Source organism: Macaca fascicularis, chromosome 7, assembly GCF_037993035.2.
Source record: "Macaca fascicularis isolate 582-1 chromosome 7, T2T-MFA8v1.1".
Lineage (NCBI taxonomy): Eukaryota > Metazoa > Chordata > Mammalia > Primates > Cercopithecidae > Macaca > Macaca fascicularis.
Genome location: NC_088381.1, coordinates 138,464,306 through 138,483,558, shown reverse-complemented (window position 1 = coordinate 138,483,558; position 19,253 = coordinate 138,464,306). Strand labels below are relative to the sequence as shown.

The following is a 19,253-nucleotide window of genomic DNA, read 5'->3' as shown; positions in this document are numbered from 1 at the left end:
ATAGCAGTGAAGACGCAGAGGAGAAGCCTGATTTGAGACAGGAGCCTGAGAAGACTTGGCACTAGATTAGTGAGGGAGGTAAGGAAGAGGGAGTGGCAAGGTTTCTTAGTAAGATCAAGAATACAGGTAAGAGTGAATCTCTTGTACTTTGAAACAGAACAGCAAGTTGGGGCTATCCAGTATGCAGTTACAAATATGTTCCTGGGGCTCAGGAGAGAGGTCTAGATTAGGCTGTTTTGTGAGCCATGATAACATAGATGAAAACTGCAGCCACAGTGTGAATGAAATCGAGAGAGGAGAGTGAAAAGCAGGAAGATAGGAAAGATGAGGGTAGGTCTGAAGATTAGAGGTCTTACAGGTAAAATAGAGGAAGAGAAGCCCGTGTAAGGAATAGAAAAGGAATAGTCTGAGAGGTGGCAGAAATACTAGTGGAGGGTAGTGCCATGGAGACCAAGAAAAAAGACAGTATTGAGAAGTTGGGGTGTCTAACACTTCCAGATTCTGTATCCAGCATTTAGAGGATGCATTGCTTTCTTAAGCACACATGATCATATAAGGCATGAAGCAAATCTAAACAAAAATTAAAGAATAGGTATTATGTAGAACATGTTCCTTGAGGACAATGCAATTGAGTTAGAAGTTAATAACAGGCTGGGCATGGTGGCTTGTGCCTGTAATCCCAGCACTTTGGGAGGCCGAGGCAGGTGGATCATCTTAGGCCAGGAGTTTCAGACCAGCCTCACCAACATGGTGAATCCCTGTCTCTACTAAAAATACAAAAAAATGGCTGGGTGTGGTGGTGCGCACCTTTAGTCCCAGCTACTGGGGAGGCTGAGGCAGGAGAATTGTGATGGAGTGAGAGTCTGTCTCAAAAAAAAAAAAAAGTTAATAACAAAAAGATAATTTTTAAAATTTTACATACTTTGGAATTAAAAAATGACTCACAAATCAAAGAAAAAATCAAAACTTAAAAAAACACTTAGAACTAAATGATAAAGAAAATACTATACATCAATACTTAAGGTATACAATGAAAGTGTTTCTTTGGGGGAAAATTTATAGCCTTACATGCTTACTTAAGAAATGAATAGAAGGCCGGGCATGGTGGCTCACACCTGTAATCCTAGCACTTTGGAAGGCCAAAGGGAGGGGTGGGGGCAGATCACTTGAGGTCAGGAGTTCGAAACCAGCCTGGCCAACATGGTGAAACCCTGTTTCTACTAAAAATACAAAAAAAAAATTGGCCAGGCTTGGTGGTGGGCACCTGTAACCCAGCTACTTGGGAGGCTGAGGTAGGAGAATTGCTTGAATTCTGGAGCTTGCAGTGAGCCGAGATCGCACCACTGCACTGCACTCCAGCCTGGACAACAGAGGGAGACTCTGTCAAAACATAGAAAGAAAGAAAGAGAGAGAGAGAGAGAAAAGAAAAGGAAGGAATAGAAGCTGAAGATTAATTGATTAATGTTCATCTCAATAAATTAGAAAAAGAACAACAGAATAAAGCCAAAGGAAATAGAATAAAAATATGAACAAAAAATGAACAGAAATAAGTGAAACAGAAAAAATACAATAAAATGAATTAATCAAGATAAAAGTTCATTCTTTAAAAATACAATCAAATTGGATAAATCTTTGGTGACATTCATCATGAAAAAAAAAGAAGAAATATAATTAAAAAGGGAGACATGGGTTTAGATGTAGCCCAGATTAAAAGGAGAATATGAGAATACACTGAGCTATTTTAATTACTGATAAGGTCCCAGAATTACTACTTTCTTCCCTGCATTTTTCTTCAGGAAACTGTCTAATCCTCTACCCACAGATCCTTAACAGTAAAGCAAGAACTACCAGCGGATTTCCAATATATTGCCACAGCCACCTCCTTTTCAGGGTTTGCTGGGATTGTTACTTCAGATACAGCAATTTGACTTTGAGCCCCTACCTGCTGTATTGAGTTGGCGGTCAAGCATCTTCCTTGGGATGCTTCTCTTTGCTCTGCTCCAGAATTAACCAAGCATCTCAGGGACATACACACCCCAAAGAGTGCGGGGGTTATTAAATATTTTCTAATGACATACTGGAGTATGATGATCTAGTTTGCCTTTGTTATTGCTTTTTGATGCCTTGATGGAGTCTTACTTAAAGTTAGCACTGTGTAATCTCATGGGCCCTTGACAACTATCCTGCAACGAGAGGAAAATCCACAAAGGTTCTTTGAGGGAAGATGATTCTGTTTGGACTAAGCTTATTTGTACTCTATGTTTAGGATTCTAGAGTTAAAGCTTTGTGATTAGATTTTTTTGGTTTATGATTACAGCCACTTCCTAAGGTGAACAGCTGCTTTCAGAATTACTGCCATAGGTCAGGTTTTGGCATTTGCCTTAAGGGGTTGTGTAGCTTTTCTTGTAACCCTTAAATCACAAAAAAATTGGTACCATACCTCTCCCTAGACCACTGGGGCCAATCTCAGAGTTTCCAAGGTAACTTTTCAGAGATAATTCCTCAGTATTTCTAAGGCAATTTTCTGCTCTCCTTTGTATAATGAAGTAGCTGGACTTTTCCTCACTAAATAAGTAGAAAAAACACCTCATACATTTGTCATTTGCTAAAATAGTTTCTTGATAGGACACCAAACAAAATATAACCATGTTGTTTTTATTTAGAATATTAGTATAAATAAAGTCGTGCACTTGGCATTATTCTAACATCAGGGGAGATTTTAAGAATTTTCTTATAACTTCCCATAAATAAATTTCTATTAGCAATTTCATATTTCATTTATTATTGAATTAATGAAGTTTATTATTTATCTGAGGGCCATCATATCATCCATTCATTTATACATGAATTTGTTCATTCAACAAATATTTGTTGAACACCTACTATATCAAAAACACCCTGCCAGAGACTAAGTAAGTAACACCAGGCAAACAGAGACACGACCATGTCCTCACAGAGTTTACAGTCTAGAAATTTTATTTAGAAAAGTTTCTGAATTCAGGACATGCAATTATAGAGGTATTCCTATAGGACACACATTTCTATAGGTACAGAATGGGATGACATGACATGTGTAAGTTTAGAATATTGGAGAGAATGTTAGAGAAAGAAAAACGTAGTAATGAGGATCATGGTGTCAGGTATTTAAAGACAGCATGTGTGAAGAAAAGCTGTTTTTTTAGATGGTAATCTTATAGAGGAAGATGAGTACCACACATTATCAATTATCCATGGGCATCATTTCATCTTTAACCAATCAGAAATCATTCCCACTTCCTTACTAAAGATCTTGGTTTTTTCTCTTTTACTTGCATTCTCACACTTATGTATTAAATTATCTAAGTTTCCAAATCATAAAGCCTCAAAATGTCATACTGTGTATAGGGGAGGCAGGTACACATTTTAATATATCCTACAGAAAAGAGATTACACCAGTATTACTGATTTTATGGAGGAGACAGTACATAGCAATTTTGTGTGCGTGCATGTGTTTTAACACAATAAAATCTTATTTCTTGCTTTGAATCCAGTTTAGGTCAGCAAGGTGGCTCAGCACCTGTGGTCAGTCATTCAGAGACCCCACCCCCGCAACTCCCTATGACCACCACTTTCAATCCATGACCTTAGGTTTTCTGGCATCTAGCTGGTGAATACAGAGAGAGAAGATGAAGATGGAACCAGTGTTTTTCGCTATCTTGGTCTGGAGGTAACACTTATCACTTCCATTCACAGTCCCTTGATGAGAACTGGCTACGTAGCTCCATCCAGGTGCAACAGTGGTGGAAAATATAGCTTAGCTGTATACCCAAGTAGCTAATAAGTTTGGTGAGAAGCTAGCTCATCTGCTTCAGTCAGTCTCCTCATTTAAAAATGGGAGTAATACTTTCTAACTCGGCTGCGGCCATGGCTCCTGTGAAAAAGCTTGTGGCAAAGGGGGCAAAAAAAAAAAGAAGCAGGTTCTGAAGTTCACTCTTGATTGCACCCACCCTGTAGAAGATGGAATCATGGATGTTGCCAATTTTGAGCAGTTTTTGCAAGAAAGGATCAAAGTAAATGGAAAAGCTGGGAACCTTGGTGGAGGGGTGGTGACCATCGAAAGGAGCAAGAACAAGATCACCGTGACATCTGAGGTGCTTTCTCCAAAAGGCATTTGAAATATCTCACCAAAAAACATTTGAAGAAGAATAATCTACATGACTGGTTGCGCGTGGTTGCTAACAGCAAAGAGAGTTATGAATTACGTTACTTCCAGATTAACCAGGACGAAGAAGAGGAGGAAGATGAGGATTAAATTTCATTTATCCAGAATATTTTGTATGATTTCTTGAATAAAACTTGGGAACCAAAAAAAAAAAAAAAAAAAAAAATTGGGAGTAATAGCTTCTGCCTCATAAAATTGTTTCAAGGGAACAACTAGATAGTTCATCAAAGTGCTTAGCACGGTGCCTCATCCATAGTAAGTGGCTCAATAAGCACAACAAATACTTTTGACATCCATAAGCAAATTTCCAGTCAGAACTAATACCTTCGTGGCATTCTACTCTTTCAAATCTTTTAATAGCTTCCTATGTTCTTTGAATAAAAAATAAATTATTGACCAGGCTCTCTATCATCTGGCCCCTGCCTTCATTCCCAGTCTCTTTTCCCACCATTCATCCTTCACTCGTACAACCTGGCTTACACCAGCCTTTCTATGGTTCTCAGACCAACCCCTTTCCCACTGTAGGGTCCATGGTCCCCTCTGCCTGAAATGCGTGTGCCCCAGCTCTTCACATGAGTGATTTGCTTTCATCATCCAGGTCTCATCTCAGGTATCACTTCCTCAGAGAGTCCTGTTCTGTCTGTCCTATCCAAAGTGGCTTCCTCACTATCTTGTCTTCTCTTGTTTTTGTTACCACAATCTGTAACACTTTTTAATTTATATTTCATTATTAATTGAAACAATTAATATATAATAAATAGAGATGGGATCTCGCTATGTTGACCAGGCTGGTCTCCAGCTCCTGGGCTCAAGCGATCCTCCCATCTTGGCCTCCCAAAGTGCTAGGATTACAGGGGTGAGGCTGTAATGCTCTTCTTTATTTGTTTACTTGTTCATGGTCTTTATTTTCCACCAGAGCTGTTGGCTCCTTGAAGCCAGGGGCTTTGTCTGTTTACTGCTTTATCCTCTGCAATGAGAGCTGCAATGAGGTGTTAAATACCTGATGATTGACTGATGAATAGGTGAACAATTTTAAGATAAACTGGAGGTATTCTCTTTGAGTCTTTCACATTACCTATCAACATATTCACATTTCCCTATGATTATTTCCATATCCCCTTCTACGTAGGGTTCTAGCTCTAGCCTTCCTTCTCAGCCAAGCTTCTTGAAAGCACAGTTTACACACCATGCCACCTCCTTTTACTGCTGAACATATCTTCCTCTGGCTTCTTCCCCTTCCTACCATTCCACAAAAATTATTCTTGTTATGGGCATCCAATTTACCAAATCCAAGGCCTGCTTCTTGGCCATTACCTTACCTCGCTTGTTTTCTTGATGCTGTTGAGTATACCTTCTTCCTGAAACTTTTCTGCTTTGACTTCATATTCCCATAGATCCCAGTGTATAGCAGTGGTTTTCAACCAGGGATAGTTTTGCTGGAGAGGTGGGGGGAGCTATTGGCATCTAGTTTGTAGAAGCCAGAAATGCTATTAAACATCCATCCATCTTCAGCAAAGAATGATCTGGCCCAAAATATCCATAGCGCAAAGCCTAAGAAAACCTGGTTAACAGGATGTCCTATAGATACTTAATGAACAACATGGTCATGTTCAGAAATAAATCACTACCTCTTTTCTCACCTACTAATTTGTTACTTGTTATTCCTAATCTGATTAATGATATTTATCTTATAAACTAGTATCTCTAATATCATTTTCAATTCCTCCCTCTCCCTCATCAGGCCCATTTATTAGTCACTAATTCCCTTTTGATTCTGTCACCTAAATATCTTTAATCCTGTCTTTCTCCTCAGCTACCACTCTTTGTATTAGTATAGATATTATTTAGCTTGCAAGAATCTCCTAAATGCACTCCCTGCTTTGAGTCTTACAAACACCTCCAACTCATTCTCCTCAAGTAATCTTTCTTTCTTTCTTTTTTTTTTTTTTGCATTTTATTTTTTTTATTTTATTATACTTTAAGTTCTAGGGTACATGTGCACAACGTGCAGGTTTGTTACATATGTATACATGTGCCATGTTGGTGTGCTGCAACCATTAACTCGTCATTTACATTAGGTATATCTCCTAATCTGTCCCTCCCGCCCCCCCCCACCACAATAGGACCCGGTGTGTGATGTTCCCCTTCCTGTGTCCAAGTGATCTCATTGTTCAATTCCCACCTATGAGTGAGAACATGCTGTATTTGGTTTTCTGTTCTTGCAACAGTTTGCTGAGAATGATGGTTTCCAGCTGTATCCATGTCCCTACAAAGGACACGAACTCATCCTTTTTTATGGCTGCATAGTATTCCATGGTGTATATGTGCCACATTTTCTTAATCCAGTCTGTCACTGATGGACATTTGGGTTGATTCCAAGTCTTTGCTATTGTAAATAGTGCCACAATAAACATACATGTGCATGTGTCTTTATAGCAGCATGACTTATAATCCTTTGGGTATATCCCCAGCAATGGGATGGCTAGGTCAAATGGTATTTCTAGTTCTAGATGCTTGAGGAATCACCACACTGTTTCCCACAATGGTTGAACTAGTTTACAGTCCCACCAACAGTGCAAAATGTAAAAGTGTTCCTATTTCTCCACATCTTTTTTCCTCCACTTTTTTTTTTTTGACGGAATCTCGCTCTGTCACCCAGGCTGGAGTGCAGTGGCCCAATCTCAGCTCACTGCAAGCTCCGCCTCCCAGGTTCACACCATTCTCCTGTCTCAGCCTCCTGAGTAGCTGGGACTACAGGCGCCGTCACCATGCCCGGCTAATATTTGTATTTTTAGTATTGACGAGGTTTCACCTTGTTAGCCCGGATGGTCTCGATCTCCTGACCTCGTGATCCGACCGCCTCGGCCTCCCAAAGTGCTGGGATTACAGGCGTGAGCCACTGTGCCCGGCCCTCCTCAAGTAGTCTTTCTAAAATGGAAGCTTGATAACATTTCTCCCATTGCCTACAAGAAAAGGTTGAGCTTCCAGGTCTCATTTACCATACATACCATGTGTTTTATTGTCTACAGATCTGCATTCTGTCACGATTCTTCCTAATCTCCTTCTAGCCTAATCAAAACACAAGGAAACAAAAAACTAGAAAAACAAAAAGCTTTATGTATCACACTTTTTATTGGACACGATACTCCTCCTTTTGGCAATGTCCTCCCACTAGGCTCCCAAACAGGCCCTCCTGAAAATTTCCTTCCTGAAAAATTCTCTCTCAAAACTCTACTCTGTGCATGCACATACTTCTGTTGGGACACCTATTTTATACATACTATCTCAGGCAGAAAATTCCCAAACTGAAATGTACAAGCAATGTACTTTTATTCTACGGAGTTTTAAAAATTTTGAATTCCCTGTCTATGAGGTTCAAAATCCCAATTAAATTTATGGTCTTCCCCTCTTGCTCCTGGGTTGTGGTTAAATTCTTGCGGAGTCTTCACAGTGCCTAAGTTTTGGAGAAGATGTAGGCACCCGCCCACATCCCTCCTTCAGATTTTGGCATCCTCTTCCTAGTATCTGCGTGTTGTTTTCATATTTCTGTATCATTTTGCTTTTACAGAGCCACACTGAAGCTTGAGAATCTGAGGCTTTCTGTGGCTTCCCCGTACACAGAATCATTCCCTCTTTGGAGTCCTGCTACCTACTCCAGACTACTTGGAATGCAGACATTCGCTCATTACTGTGGGACCCAGGGGTATTCCCTTTCTCTTAATCTTATTAATATTTCACTTCAGAAGCATTTCCTGTGCTGTGAAATTTTTCTCAGAGGCTTAATTGGTTTAGAGTTTTAATGGATTTGGTCACAGAAAAGCCAATGACTCCCAAATTCTTAAGTCCTGTCCCATCCCAATACCTGAGGCAGGGAGAAAAACATAAATGACCATCGTTCCTAAATCTGATAGCTCAGTGGATACACCCGAGGAGCTTTTAAAATTAAGAGACGCTCCCAAGCGTAACTGTACAGCATCAGAATTTGTTTTCCTGACGATCACAGACGATCAAGACAGAATTATTCCATCAGTGGTGGGCGTGGGGCGGGACTCCACTCGGCCTTCCTGTCCTCTAAAGTCTTCTAATTTTTTCCCCAGTAATCCGTCCTCCCATTCTCCTTTTTTGGCCCATCCCTCTCCTCCCAGTCTTTCCCTGCTGCCCTGCACCAACTTTCTGCGTCCCGTCCCCCCATCCCCCCACCCCACCTCGCGTTTCCCGCCTTCCCCGCCCCTCCCGCTTTCTGCCCCCTCCCCTCCCACTCGCACCTCCCAGCCCTGCCTCTCTCCCGCCCGCCCCGCCCCTTCTTCCGCTCTACGTCCCTCCTCACCCATGCGCACTCTGTTCAACCCGCTGCTTCCGGCGGCCTAGGCTTACGTTTACTTTGCGCCGGAAAGAGAACCTCTGAACGCTTTCTGAATTATGGCGGGGGTGGATATCCGAGGTATAGTCTATTGCTATGTTTTGTCTCTTGATTGTCTATGGACTAGTTTGGGATGTTATAGCTCGCACTTTCAAGGTTTAGGTTCCTTTGTGTGAGGTCTCAAGCTTTTTTGAGTGGTTTTTGTGGACAACGCAAGGCTGTGATCTAGCAAAACGACGAGTTTTTTTTTAAGTTCTTGAAACGTCTCTTGGAAGCGTCGGAGAGAAGGGGTTGGAAGAAGCTCTGGGCCTTGAGCCTTCAGAGCTGGAGTATTGTTCTTCACACGTACCTCTGCGACAACATTAGGGCTATTCTATTGGAGTGAAGGAATGGCCTTTAGGCAGAGGAGGGAGTGGGGTAATGAGCCAACTTGATTTGATTCATCTCTTGGGACTTGGCATGGTGGCTGCCAGATTCTTTAGATCGCGCGCCGCGGGTCCCTGAGCATGAATCCCAAATATTTTCTATTGTAAGGTTTTTTTGTTTTGTTTTGTTTTTTTTTGAGTCGATAATACTTTACATCGAACATGCAGCAATTATTATGGCCAGGAGTCGTATTTTTTTCACAGCTGAACTGTAGAGGTACTCACATACTGAATCAGTCAGTGAATAAATGTATGGAGATGCCCCCGCTTAATTGCTGCTTGATCTTGGGGAGCACGTAGAGTTGTTTTTGTTTGTATATACAGTACTTGATTTTTAAAGGGAAATGTTTGAGATGCCTTTTTTTATATATTAACTGGATTGGGGTCTAACACATTTATTACAAATATTTTCATTTGTAGTTATCCGGTGATCTTCAGCACTTCTGGATCATGATTTTACATACATGTCTTTCATTATAAGTGGGCGTTTCAACTGCCTAATTTCATCACTTGCTGATTGTTAGAATGCTTGGACTATGTCAACATGTTGCCTTGCTACAGAATAAAAAAGAAACATTTAGTCTATCAGACTGTTTTCAAATATTTAGTTTGTAAAATGTTTTACTTATAATTCGGATTTGTTAGGATCATGGCAAAGACTCTAAGAGTGTGTTTGGTATGTTAAAGGAACAGCAAAGAGGCCAGTGTGGCTGGAGGGAAATGAGAGAGGATGTGGTAAGGAGATGAGGTCAGAAAGGTGTTGAAAGCCATGATAAGGTCTTTGGCTTTTCCTCTGAGTAAAACGGAGAGCCATTGGAGGGATTTCCATCATAGGAATGATGTGATCTGATTTTTTTTTTTAAGGACTACATTGGCTGCTGGGAACAGTGTAGGAGGACAAGGGTAGAATTAGGAAAACCAGTTAGGAGGCCTGAAAATGTTATTTCCTGGCCTATTGTGTATTTGGTTATTGCATGATCCAGTTATGATGAACTATCTAAATGGTCTGTACTAATTATTTGGTTATTAACATACTTTGTCTCCTCCTTTATTTTATAGCACACAAAGTGCATTTTACCTTTATATAATTTTTCTCAGTTGAGTCACTTGGCTCAAAACTGCCTGTCACCTTGAATTAGGTCTGACTTCTTTGAAGATGCCTGAGGTAATGACAGTATAAGAGAGATTGAAGTTTTTCAACCAGTATTGTATAGGCATTTTGATGTTCATGATTTACACCTAGTGGTGTTCAGTACAGTCAGTGGTATGAAGCATCATCAAAGCCAATGGCCAATACAAGCTCATTTATTAAAAGTATCTAGCTCTATCATGTCTTTTTAAAAGCCATGATTTAATTCTACTCTAAATATGAAACTGTGTGGCTATAGTTAAGGTAATTCTACTTCCTGTTTATCCCTTAGCTTTTATATCATTATCATCTCATCTACAATAATAGCTTCCTAACTTCTCTATCCCTAATTGAGAGATCGCAAACTGGTAGCTATGGATGTGTTCTCTTGGGCATACATGTTGTTTGAAAATTTTGAATTCTTTGCCAGCATTAAGGATTTCCAATTAAAAAAAAAAAGTCCTTTCTAAATTTTAAATCATATCACTTCTTCACCTAATGAAATTATCCTCTGAAGATATAATATACTTTGTATTTTTATACCTCTTTATATACATTCTCTCTGCTTGGAGTTACTTTGCCCTTTTCTCTGTGTAAGTTTCTATCTATTCTTTAACAAATCATGCTAAAACCCATCTTCTCACCCCATGAAAAATGATTTTCGTTCCCCCAGGTCCTCTGTAGTCTTGTAACACATTTCTTCATATCTTTATTTTTGAAATGGAGTCTCGCTCTGTTGCCCAGGCTGGAGTGCAGTGGCGCAATCTCAGCTCACTGCAACCTCCGCCTCCTGAGTCCAAGCGATTGTCCTGCCACAGCCTCCCAAGTACCTGGTATTACAGGTGTTCACCATCACGCCTGGCTAATTTTTTGTTTGTTTTTTTCTTTTTTTGAGATGGAGTTTCACTCTTGTTGCTCAGGTTGGAGTGCAGTGGCACAATCTCGTCTCACCGCAACCTCCACCTTCTGGGTGCATCGATTCTCCTGCCTCAGTCTCCCAAGTAGCTGGGATTATGGGCATGCACAACCACACCAGGCAATTTTTGTATTTTTAGTAGAGGCGGGGTTTCTGCATGTTGGTCAGGCTGGTCTCAAACTCCCAACCTCAGGTGGTCCACCTGCCTCAGATCCCTAAAGTACTAGTGTTACAGGCGTGAGCCACCGCGCCCGGCCGGAATTTTTTGTATTTTTAGTAGAGACAGAGTTTCACCATGTCTTTATCATAACACTTACATCATGTTATTGCTTTCTTGCATAATCTCTTCTGTTACATCATGAAAGTATGTTGGTTAGGATCTATGTCATCCTTATATTCATAGTGCCTACTACATTAGATGTATAATAAATGTTTGTTGGATTGGATTCTTTCTTTTTTTTCTAATTCTTTATCATTTTGTTTTCTTTCCCATAGACAATCTGCTGGGAATTTCTTGGGTTGACAGCTCTTGGATCCCTATTTTGAACAGTGGTAGTGTCCTGGATTACTTTTCAGAAAGAAGTAATCCTTTTTATGACAGAACATGTAATAATGAAGTGGTCAAAATGCAGAGGCTAACATTAGAACACTTGAAGTAAGTTATTTTAAGAAGGTAGCATTTTTACCAAATACAGGTTTTACAATGAACAGTTCTTTAAAGCTGTGGATCATGAAGTGCAAAGTAGAATTTTAGAGGAAAAACTGGAGTTTTGTTTGGGTTTATACAAATTTGACATGCAAGATAATTATTAGTATTCACTTTTAACAGAGGTCTTTTCTGTATAACTTCATAATGTTTAATTAAATATAACAGGTTTAGATTTCGATCTGATGAGTGACTTTGGCAATGCTACTGCTATTCTCAACTAGGCAACTATAATTATTGTCCCTTTTATATCTAGTTTATATTACAAAAGTATTTGAAACAACTGTTGATATAATTTTCCTATTGTCAGCTAAATATTGAGGAGGAGAATATAAAATTAAATATCTGTCGTATTTTAAATGGCTTTTGTTATGGGGCAAATACAGCTATTGAGACAACTTATTGTTTTTAAACATAATCTATCAGGTAAAAAAATTTGTTGGGGTGAGGATAAAGTTTTTGATGTTTCTAGTTTGGTAGTATATGAAGTTGTGTCTTCATGTTTATTTTTATATTTTATAAGTATTCGTAGATTTGATCAGGAAGCATCATGACATTTTGATTGCCTTTTTGAAGCAGACACTCTTCGGTGTCCTTTCCTAACTGAAAACACTCAGATTTAAATTTATAATACATTTTTGTAGAGAAATTTTGTTGTTTAAAAACAAACTAGTTTTACTCGACAGTAGATTATAACACCAAACATAGGCAGTTTTAATCCTATTAAAGTGTTGCCGCATTTTTATATAATTTGTCTTATAAAATTATTTGTAGGGCATTTATAGATATTTGGATGTCTGTGTTCTGTTTTCAGTCAGATGGTTGGAATCGAATACATCCTTTTGCATGCTCAAGAGCCCATTCTTTTCATCATTCGGAAGCAACAGCGGCAGTCCCCTGCCCAAGGTAAAATGTGTAAACTTTAGGCATTGTTTTCTTTTTAAAATACCATGATTTATTTACTTCCTGACCTAACTTGGTTTTTTTGATTGGTTTCTGTTTGGGGGGTCCCCAAGACCACATACATGTTCAGTACTATGCTGGAGGACTCACCAGACTTAGCATATGGTTGTACTTACAGCTGAGATTTGTTATGACAACACAGTAAGGGTACGCAGCCAGATTAGTACTGGAAAAAGACATGTCAGGTGAGGTCTGTAGGAATCCATGTGCAGGTTTCCTATGCTTTCCCTCTTGCTTGTGAAGGGCCACAGAGTGTGCCCTCCATCCAGCAGTGAAATGCAGCTGCATTCAATATGTCTGCTCAAGGAAGTCCATTTGAGGTTCTGAGCCAGGGATTTTTATTGAGGGCTGGTTGTTTGGACATCCTCTGCCCACCAAATTTTTAGATTTTCCAAAAGAAATCTGGTGTCTACTATAGTCACATTGTTTGTACAAATTGTCTGCAGAGGCTGGTACAACCAGCATAACTCTCATGTAGGAAAAGTTTCAAAAGCCAAGTTCCACTAGTTGTATACTTGGATACCAGGACTCTTCCAGCATGCCCAAGGACAACTCTTCAAGCACTAACAGAGCAACTCACTGCATCAAAGCTCCCTCTTTCCGTGATCACAGTTGGTATACCAACTGAATGTCAAGCATCCCAAGTAACTTTTTTTTGTTTTTTGACCTCTGAACTTTTTATTGGCCTCCTGCTCCTCAAAGGGTACCCTGCTTCTGCTGGCTTAATGTCTCAGAACTTTGATGTTGTTGGTCTCACACACCACTCTGCCATCCACTACCTGGCAGGTGGGGTCTTTTGGATGGTTTGCATGGAGTTGCTGCTGTCCAGGGCATCACTAAGATTGAAGTCCTGGCTGTCTTCCAGCAGGCGGCGGTAGGTGGCAATCTCAGCCTCCAGCTTGACCTTGATGTTCAACAGGGCCTCATACTCCTGGGCCTGGCGCTGCCTCTCTGCCCCAGCCTGTGCCAGCTCCGACTCCAGGTATAGCAGGATCCTGTTGAGCTGCTCCATCTGCAGGGCGTAGCAGGCCTCCACCTCCCTCAGGCTGTTCTTCAAGCTGGCCTTTAGATTTCTCATCGAGTCCAGGTCAGTCTCCAAGGACTGGACTGTACCTCTCAGCTTCGTGAGCATTACCTCACAGCTCCAACCTTGGCAGACTGCATAGTGACCACTGTGGTGCTGTCCTCAATCTGCTGAGACCAGTGCTTTTCTAACTCCTCTCGGTTCTTCTGAGCCAGCTCTTCATATTAGGCCCAGATGTCTGCTATGATCTTGGCGAAGTCCTGAGATTTGGGGGCATGTACCTTCATCGTCAACCCAGAGCTGGCAGTCTGGGCTTGTGGGCCTTTTACTTCCTGTTCATGGTTCTTCATGAAGAGTAGCTCCTCCTTGAGAGCCTCAATCTCTGTCTCTAGCTGAAGCAGAGTGACATTGGTGTCATCATTGGCCTTCCAGAGCCCATGGATGTTGTTCTCCACAGACTGAGGCATGGCCAGCTCTGTCTCATACTTGACTCTATCAGCAGCAAGATGGGCATTGTCGATCTGCAGAACAATGCAGGCATTGTCCACGGTATTTGAGAAGATCTGAGCCTTCAGGTCCTTGATAGTCTTGAAGTAATGGACCCAGTCTCTGACCTGGGGTCCCTTTTTCTCCAGGCGCTCCTGTTTTTTTTGCTCTCTAGCCTCTGGTTCTCGGTCTCCAGGCTCCTCACTCTGTCCAGGTAGGAGGCCAGGCCTTGAACCAGGTAGGTTCAGGCTTTGCATGGTCTCCTCCTCGTTCTGGATGCCTCCCATTCCTGTCAGAACCCTGGCCATCCCGTGGCCAGGCCCCCGTACCCCAAGCTGCCCTGGAAGCTGATGGAGCGGGACACGGAGATCCGGGAACCAGAGCCTCCGGTGCCTGCATAGATGCTGGCTGCGCTGCTGACTGGCCGGGTGCCCTAGCTGGGCGCCTGGATGGAGCCCAGGGACCAGTAGTTGGTGGAGAAGGTGGAGCGAGTGGTGAAGCTCATGCTCTCTGGGGAGGAGAGCGAGAGGACAGGACTCAGGCTTTGCTGATGATCACAATTAACTTTTCATCTCAGTCCACTGAGTTAATTCTTTTACAAAATGCATGGTAGATACGGTCGTATCAAACTAATAGAGGATCAATTGAAAATCCTCAGTGATGCATTGAACTAAAAGCCTTGCCTGGGTTATACTACCTACTGAAAACTTGGTTTAGAAACAACACTGAAGAGTGTAGAGTCCAGATTTGGTTTTGAATCAAAGAGCTAGATACCTTTTCCAGTGATGACCAGAAATTGAAGACATTAGAATCAAGAATCAAGCCAAGACCATGGATAAAGTCATACTGAAGAGAAGATTCAAGATAGGGGAGCCAGATGGGTGTTACTCTAGCTACATCTCTCAATTGGATACCCTCATTAAGACATTTACGGACAACCTTTAACTTGGCATTGTTTTCAGAGAATGACTTGATAAAGCAGTTATGATTCTAGAATCCAAATTTAGTTTCAAAACCAAAAATCTAGAGTCCCTGCCCAGAGTAAAAGAGAACCTTAGAATCAAGGCAGACCAGCGACAAGATAAGATTTCCATGGTGAGAGGATTCAAGGTATAGAAATTATACAAGACGGCAGTATCCTCACTGGCAGTTATCTTATTCCTTAGGACCCAGCACTGGGGCACAAAAGCAAGCTCATTGCATTTGATATCTTTACACTGGACCCCCAGTCTGTCTTGCTTCAAGGTCTTACTACCTTAAGTAAGGTTGACTGACAACAGTCTTGGCATCTTTTGGGAACTTGTTAGAAATGCACTATCCCTACTGAATAAGAATCTAATTTTAACAAGGTCCCCAGGTAATTCAGATGCACATTAAAGTTTGAGAAGCACTGCTGGAGGGCAACAGTGGGCATACTTTTTCTGAAAAGGGCCAATGACTAAATACTTGGGGTTTGTGGGCCTCCTAGTCTCTGTGACAGCACTCAATTATTGCCATAGCAGCCATAGATAATATGTAAATGATTGGATGTGGCTGTTTTCTGGTACAGCTTTACCAAAACAGTAATTGTTAAACCCTGCCTTATGAGAAAATGTCAGATTTTAGTTCTTTTTATGAGAATCTGTTTAGCAGTTTGTGTCCATAGCTGTATTTGTAAACCTTTTTTCCCACTGTTTTAGTTATCCCACTAGCTGATTACTATATCATTGCTGGAGTGATCTATCAGGCACCAGACTTGGGATCAGTTATAAACTCTAGAGTGGTAAGTGTCTTCACATTCTTTTAAGCACTAAAGAAAACTTTTAATTAGCTACCTTGCTTCCAGTAATCCAACTGGAGCTCCTCTGCCTTGTGTAAGTTGCTATAAAGTATTGACTATTAGAATGTCTTGAACTTTGGTTACTATGAGCCAAGTCAGTGGTCAAAGTATATTTCATAGTCTCAATTATATAGTAATTTAGGTTCTGAAAAATGGGTTCTGTCTTTGCATATGTAATATTTTGTGAGTATTTACTTTGGAAATTTTTGTTGACCTAATGAGAAATTTAGAATTTATTTTCCTTTTTCAAGCTTACTGCAGTGCATGGTATTCAGTCAGCTTTTGATGAAGCTATGTCATACTGTCGATATCATCCTTCCAAAGGTTATTGGTGGCACTTCAAAGATCACGAAGAGCAAGGTAAGTAGAACATCCAGACCCTCCTAACACACTTTTTGATCCTCTGAGAATGAAGCTGTTTTCTTTAGGAAAGTGGCTGTTGATCTTTTCTAAGTGTGTTTCACTTTTTTCATGGGATGCTGGCTTTGTTGCAGCTGAGATTCATGTAACTAGATGTATAATAATAGCTTTCACATAGGAACAGATGCACGTTCACTTTGTTAGGTAACTGGTAGTCTTAGTCAAGGTGATTGAAGGTTTGAAAATATTTGGGACCAGGTGCGGTGGCTCACTCCTGTAATCCCAGCACTTTGGAATGCCAAGGCAGGTAGATCACCTGAGCCCAGGAGTTCAAGATCAACCTGGGCAACATGGTGAAACCTGGTCTCTACAAAAAGAAAAAAAAAAAAAAAAAAGGAACATAGGAGAGGCAGTGACGTGGAATGAGCAGAGATGATATTCCTTACTTACCTGACTGCTGAGTTATCTTGGAATCTGGAACTCTTTATTCCTCCAGTCTTCAAAGCAGAGGAGATGAGAGAGATTGCTTTTTAGAGCCCTATCCCTAGATGGCCAGTCTGTTTTCTGATCTTTCCATCTCTCCACCTCTTGTGGCTCCAGGTTCTCGTTAAGTTTCCATCTGATCTGCTACTGTCTTCATCATGTTTTACTGTTCGACTACCTCCAGAAATGTGCCTGTAACAGCATACTTGTATTCTCCATTTCCTTGTCTGAGAAATAGCAACTCAGAATAAATTGTTGAGGGAAACATAGTGTTTGTATAGAATTCAGACCTGTATCTTCTTAATAGTAGGTATAAGCAGGAACATTTGATGAAGGAAAGTTTGCATTTGTTGACTAAAATTGGCCCAATGGTTCTTTTCCCCTACCATAACCAAGTGTTCGGAGTAACACTTATCTGGAACCCTTCGCTTGGATACGGTTTCCCAATACACCTCCCTCCCAAGGGCAAATCCCATATGTGATTAACTTCAGAATTTCTCTTTCAGGTTCTGTTCTTTTTTGTCTTCATGATTTTCTGTTTTGTTATTTTTTTTTTTCAGTGAATTACAGTCTTAATAATTGAATATGGTAGATTGAGTTTGTGAAACCTGCATTTCCATTTGTTCCTAGTAGGTTTTGTGGGAAAATACCATTTAATACACTTAAAATACACAAAGGTAATTTTAAACCAAATAATTTGGATTTTGATTTAGGTAATTTTGAAAAACTTTAGCTTTAAAACTCTTATGGTTGTGCATGCTTATATACCAAAACTGAAGTATCTTTAAAAGACATATGTATCAGCTTAAATGTTAGAATTTGACTTCAGTTAAGAGGGAGAGTTAACAGCACTTCTGTATATATGCTGTGTTTACCTTATTTTGGGAATTATCTTTGGTCTAGCAGCTATTAAAAATAATGAAGTTTGGGTATATTCATAGTGGATAAAGATTTGTAAAATATGAGACACCAAACTAAGTAGGCAATGTTTTGATTTGGACTTTGTATTTAATAGATAAAGTCAGACCTAAAGCCAAAAGGAAAGAAGAACCAAGCTCTATTTTTCAGAGACAACGTGTGGATGCTTTACTTTTAGACCTCAGACAAAAATTTCCACCCAAATTTGTGCAGGTAATGAGAATATGTGTGGTTAATCTTGATTTGACACTTCTTTATGGCATATATATTTATTTTTAATTGAGAACCGTTTCAGATTTGACCTAAAATTACGATTTTCCTCATTAGTTAAAAAATGATCTCTGTTTCAAAGGAAAGGTTTCTAAAGACTTAATGGAAGAAATAGGTAAATGGAATGGAATTAACACTGTTTGTGTTTCTTACTGAATCTTCACAAACTGTGAGGACTGCATATAGATCATATTCTCATTCAAAAGGTTGCTGAAAGTGTCACACATGGTAACAAAACTAGAATATGAAACTCATGCTCTTTTTACTCTACGTGCCACCTTCCAGCCTGATGTAGTAGATGTCTGAACAATCTAAATGATAGAATGATTAACACTTGTGTAACAAAAAGAACAGAACATGTGAGGTAGAGTGTTTGGCATAATAAACAGAGGAGACAGGAGTGATTAATAGAGATACACTATATTGGGGTTTTAAGTTATATGAATCCACTGTGTGATTTGGAGGGGCAGGGAGATTTCTAACAGCAATAGCAAATCCACCTGCCATTCTAGTAAATGAGCTTTTGGAGTGAAGTAGATGTGGAATGGAATCGATGAATATGCTGGTCTCATGGCTAGTCTCAATTCTTCTGGACCTTTGCAGTGTACATACAAGATCATATACCTCCTTTTTGTTAGGAGCTCCTTAAGGGATTTTCAAGGGAAATTTTAAACTAAATGAAATTTTTTACATGAGATGAATTTAGAACAGGCCTCCCCTTCCCTCTTCCCTGACTGTGCTGTAGTGAGTGATAGGGGCTATTGGAATTGTGATGTGGTGGTGAAGAGAGCAGAAGACGCAAGATGGAACTCAGGACAGGAAAGCCAGTTTAGAGGAATCTCATCAACTGCACTTGAAGATGGAACATTGTCTGTTGAATAAATAAATAAATTATAGCTGTGCGTAGGGTGATGAATGACCTCTACAGAATGTAAAAAGTTAGGTGTAGTTGACCATTTATTTGGTGAGTACATAGTGCATGCTAGGTAGGCAGGGGAAGACATCTAGACATGTGCTGTCCAGTACGGTAGCCACGAGGCATGTGTGACTATGAGCATTTGAAACACAGCTAGTCCAGATTGAGTTGTGATGTAAGTGCAATATACATACTGGATTTCAGACTTGTATGAAAAAGAATGCATGTAAAATAGTAGTTTAAAAATATTGATTATGTGTTGAAATAATATTTTGGG

At 40.2% G+C, this 19,253-nt stretch overlaps 1 protein-coding gene and 1 pseudogene across 5 annotated transcripts in view; both read left to right on the top strand.

Annotated features, from left to right (window-relative positions):
• The first annotated feature begins 3,774 nt into the window (after positions 1-3,774).
• Positions 3,775-4,399, top strand: LOC141407301 (large ribosomal subunit protein eL22 pseudogene; annotated as a pseudogene).
• A 4,205-nt stretch (positions 4,400-8,604) lies between these two features.
• MED6 (mediator complex subunit 6) overlaps positions 8,605-19,253 on the top strand; it is a 77,792-nt gene continuing 67,143 nt past the window's right edge. For 3 of the 5 annotated variants that reach the window (XM_065548968.2, XM_005561661.5, XM_045396638.3), the window contains exons 1-6: positions 8,605-8,642; positions 11,527-11,686; positions 12,552-12,643; positions 15,890-15,972; positions 16,281-16,389; positions 17,888-18,003. In XM_065548968.2, the coding sequence (XP_065405040.1) occupies positions 8,621-8,642; positions 11,527-11,686; positions 12,552-12,643; positions 15,890-15,972; positions 16,281-16,389; positions 17,888-18,003 (582 nt within the window). In that variant the 5' untranslated portion in view covers positions 8,605-8,620. Of the gene's footprint in view, positions 10,380-11,526; positions 11,687-12,551; positions 12,644-15,889; positions 15,973-16,280; positions 16,390-17,887; positions 18,004-19,253 lie in introns of all 5 variants that reach the window. The other 2 variants (XM_065548969.2, XM_065548970.2) reach the window with 2 other exon arrangements.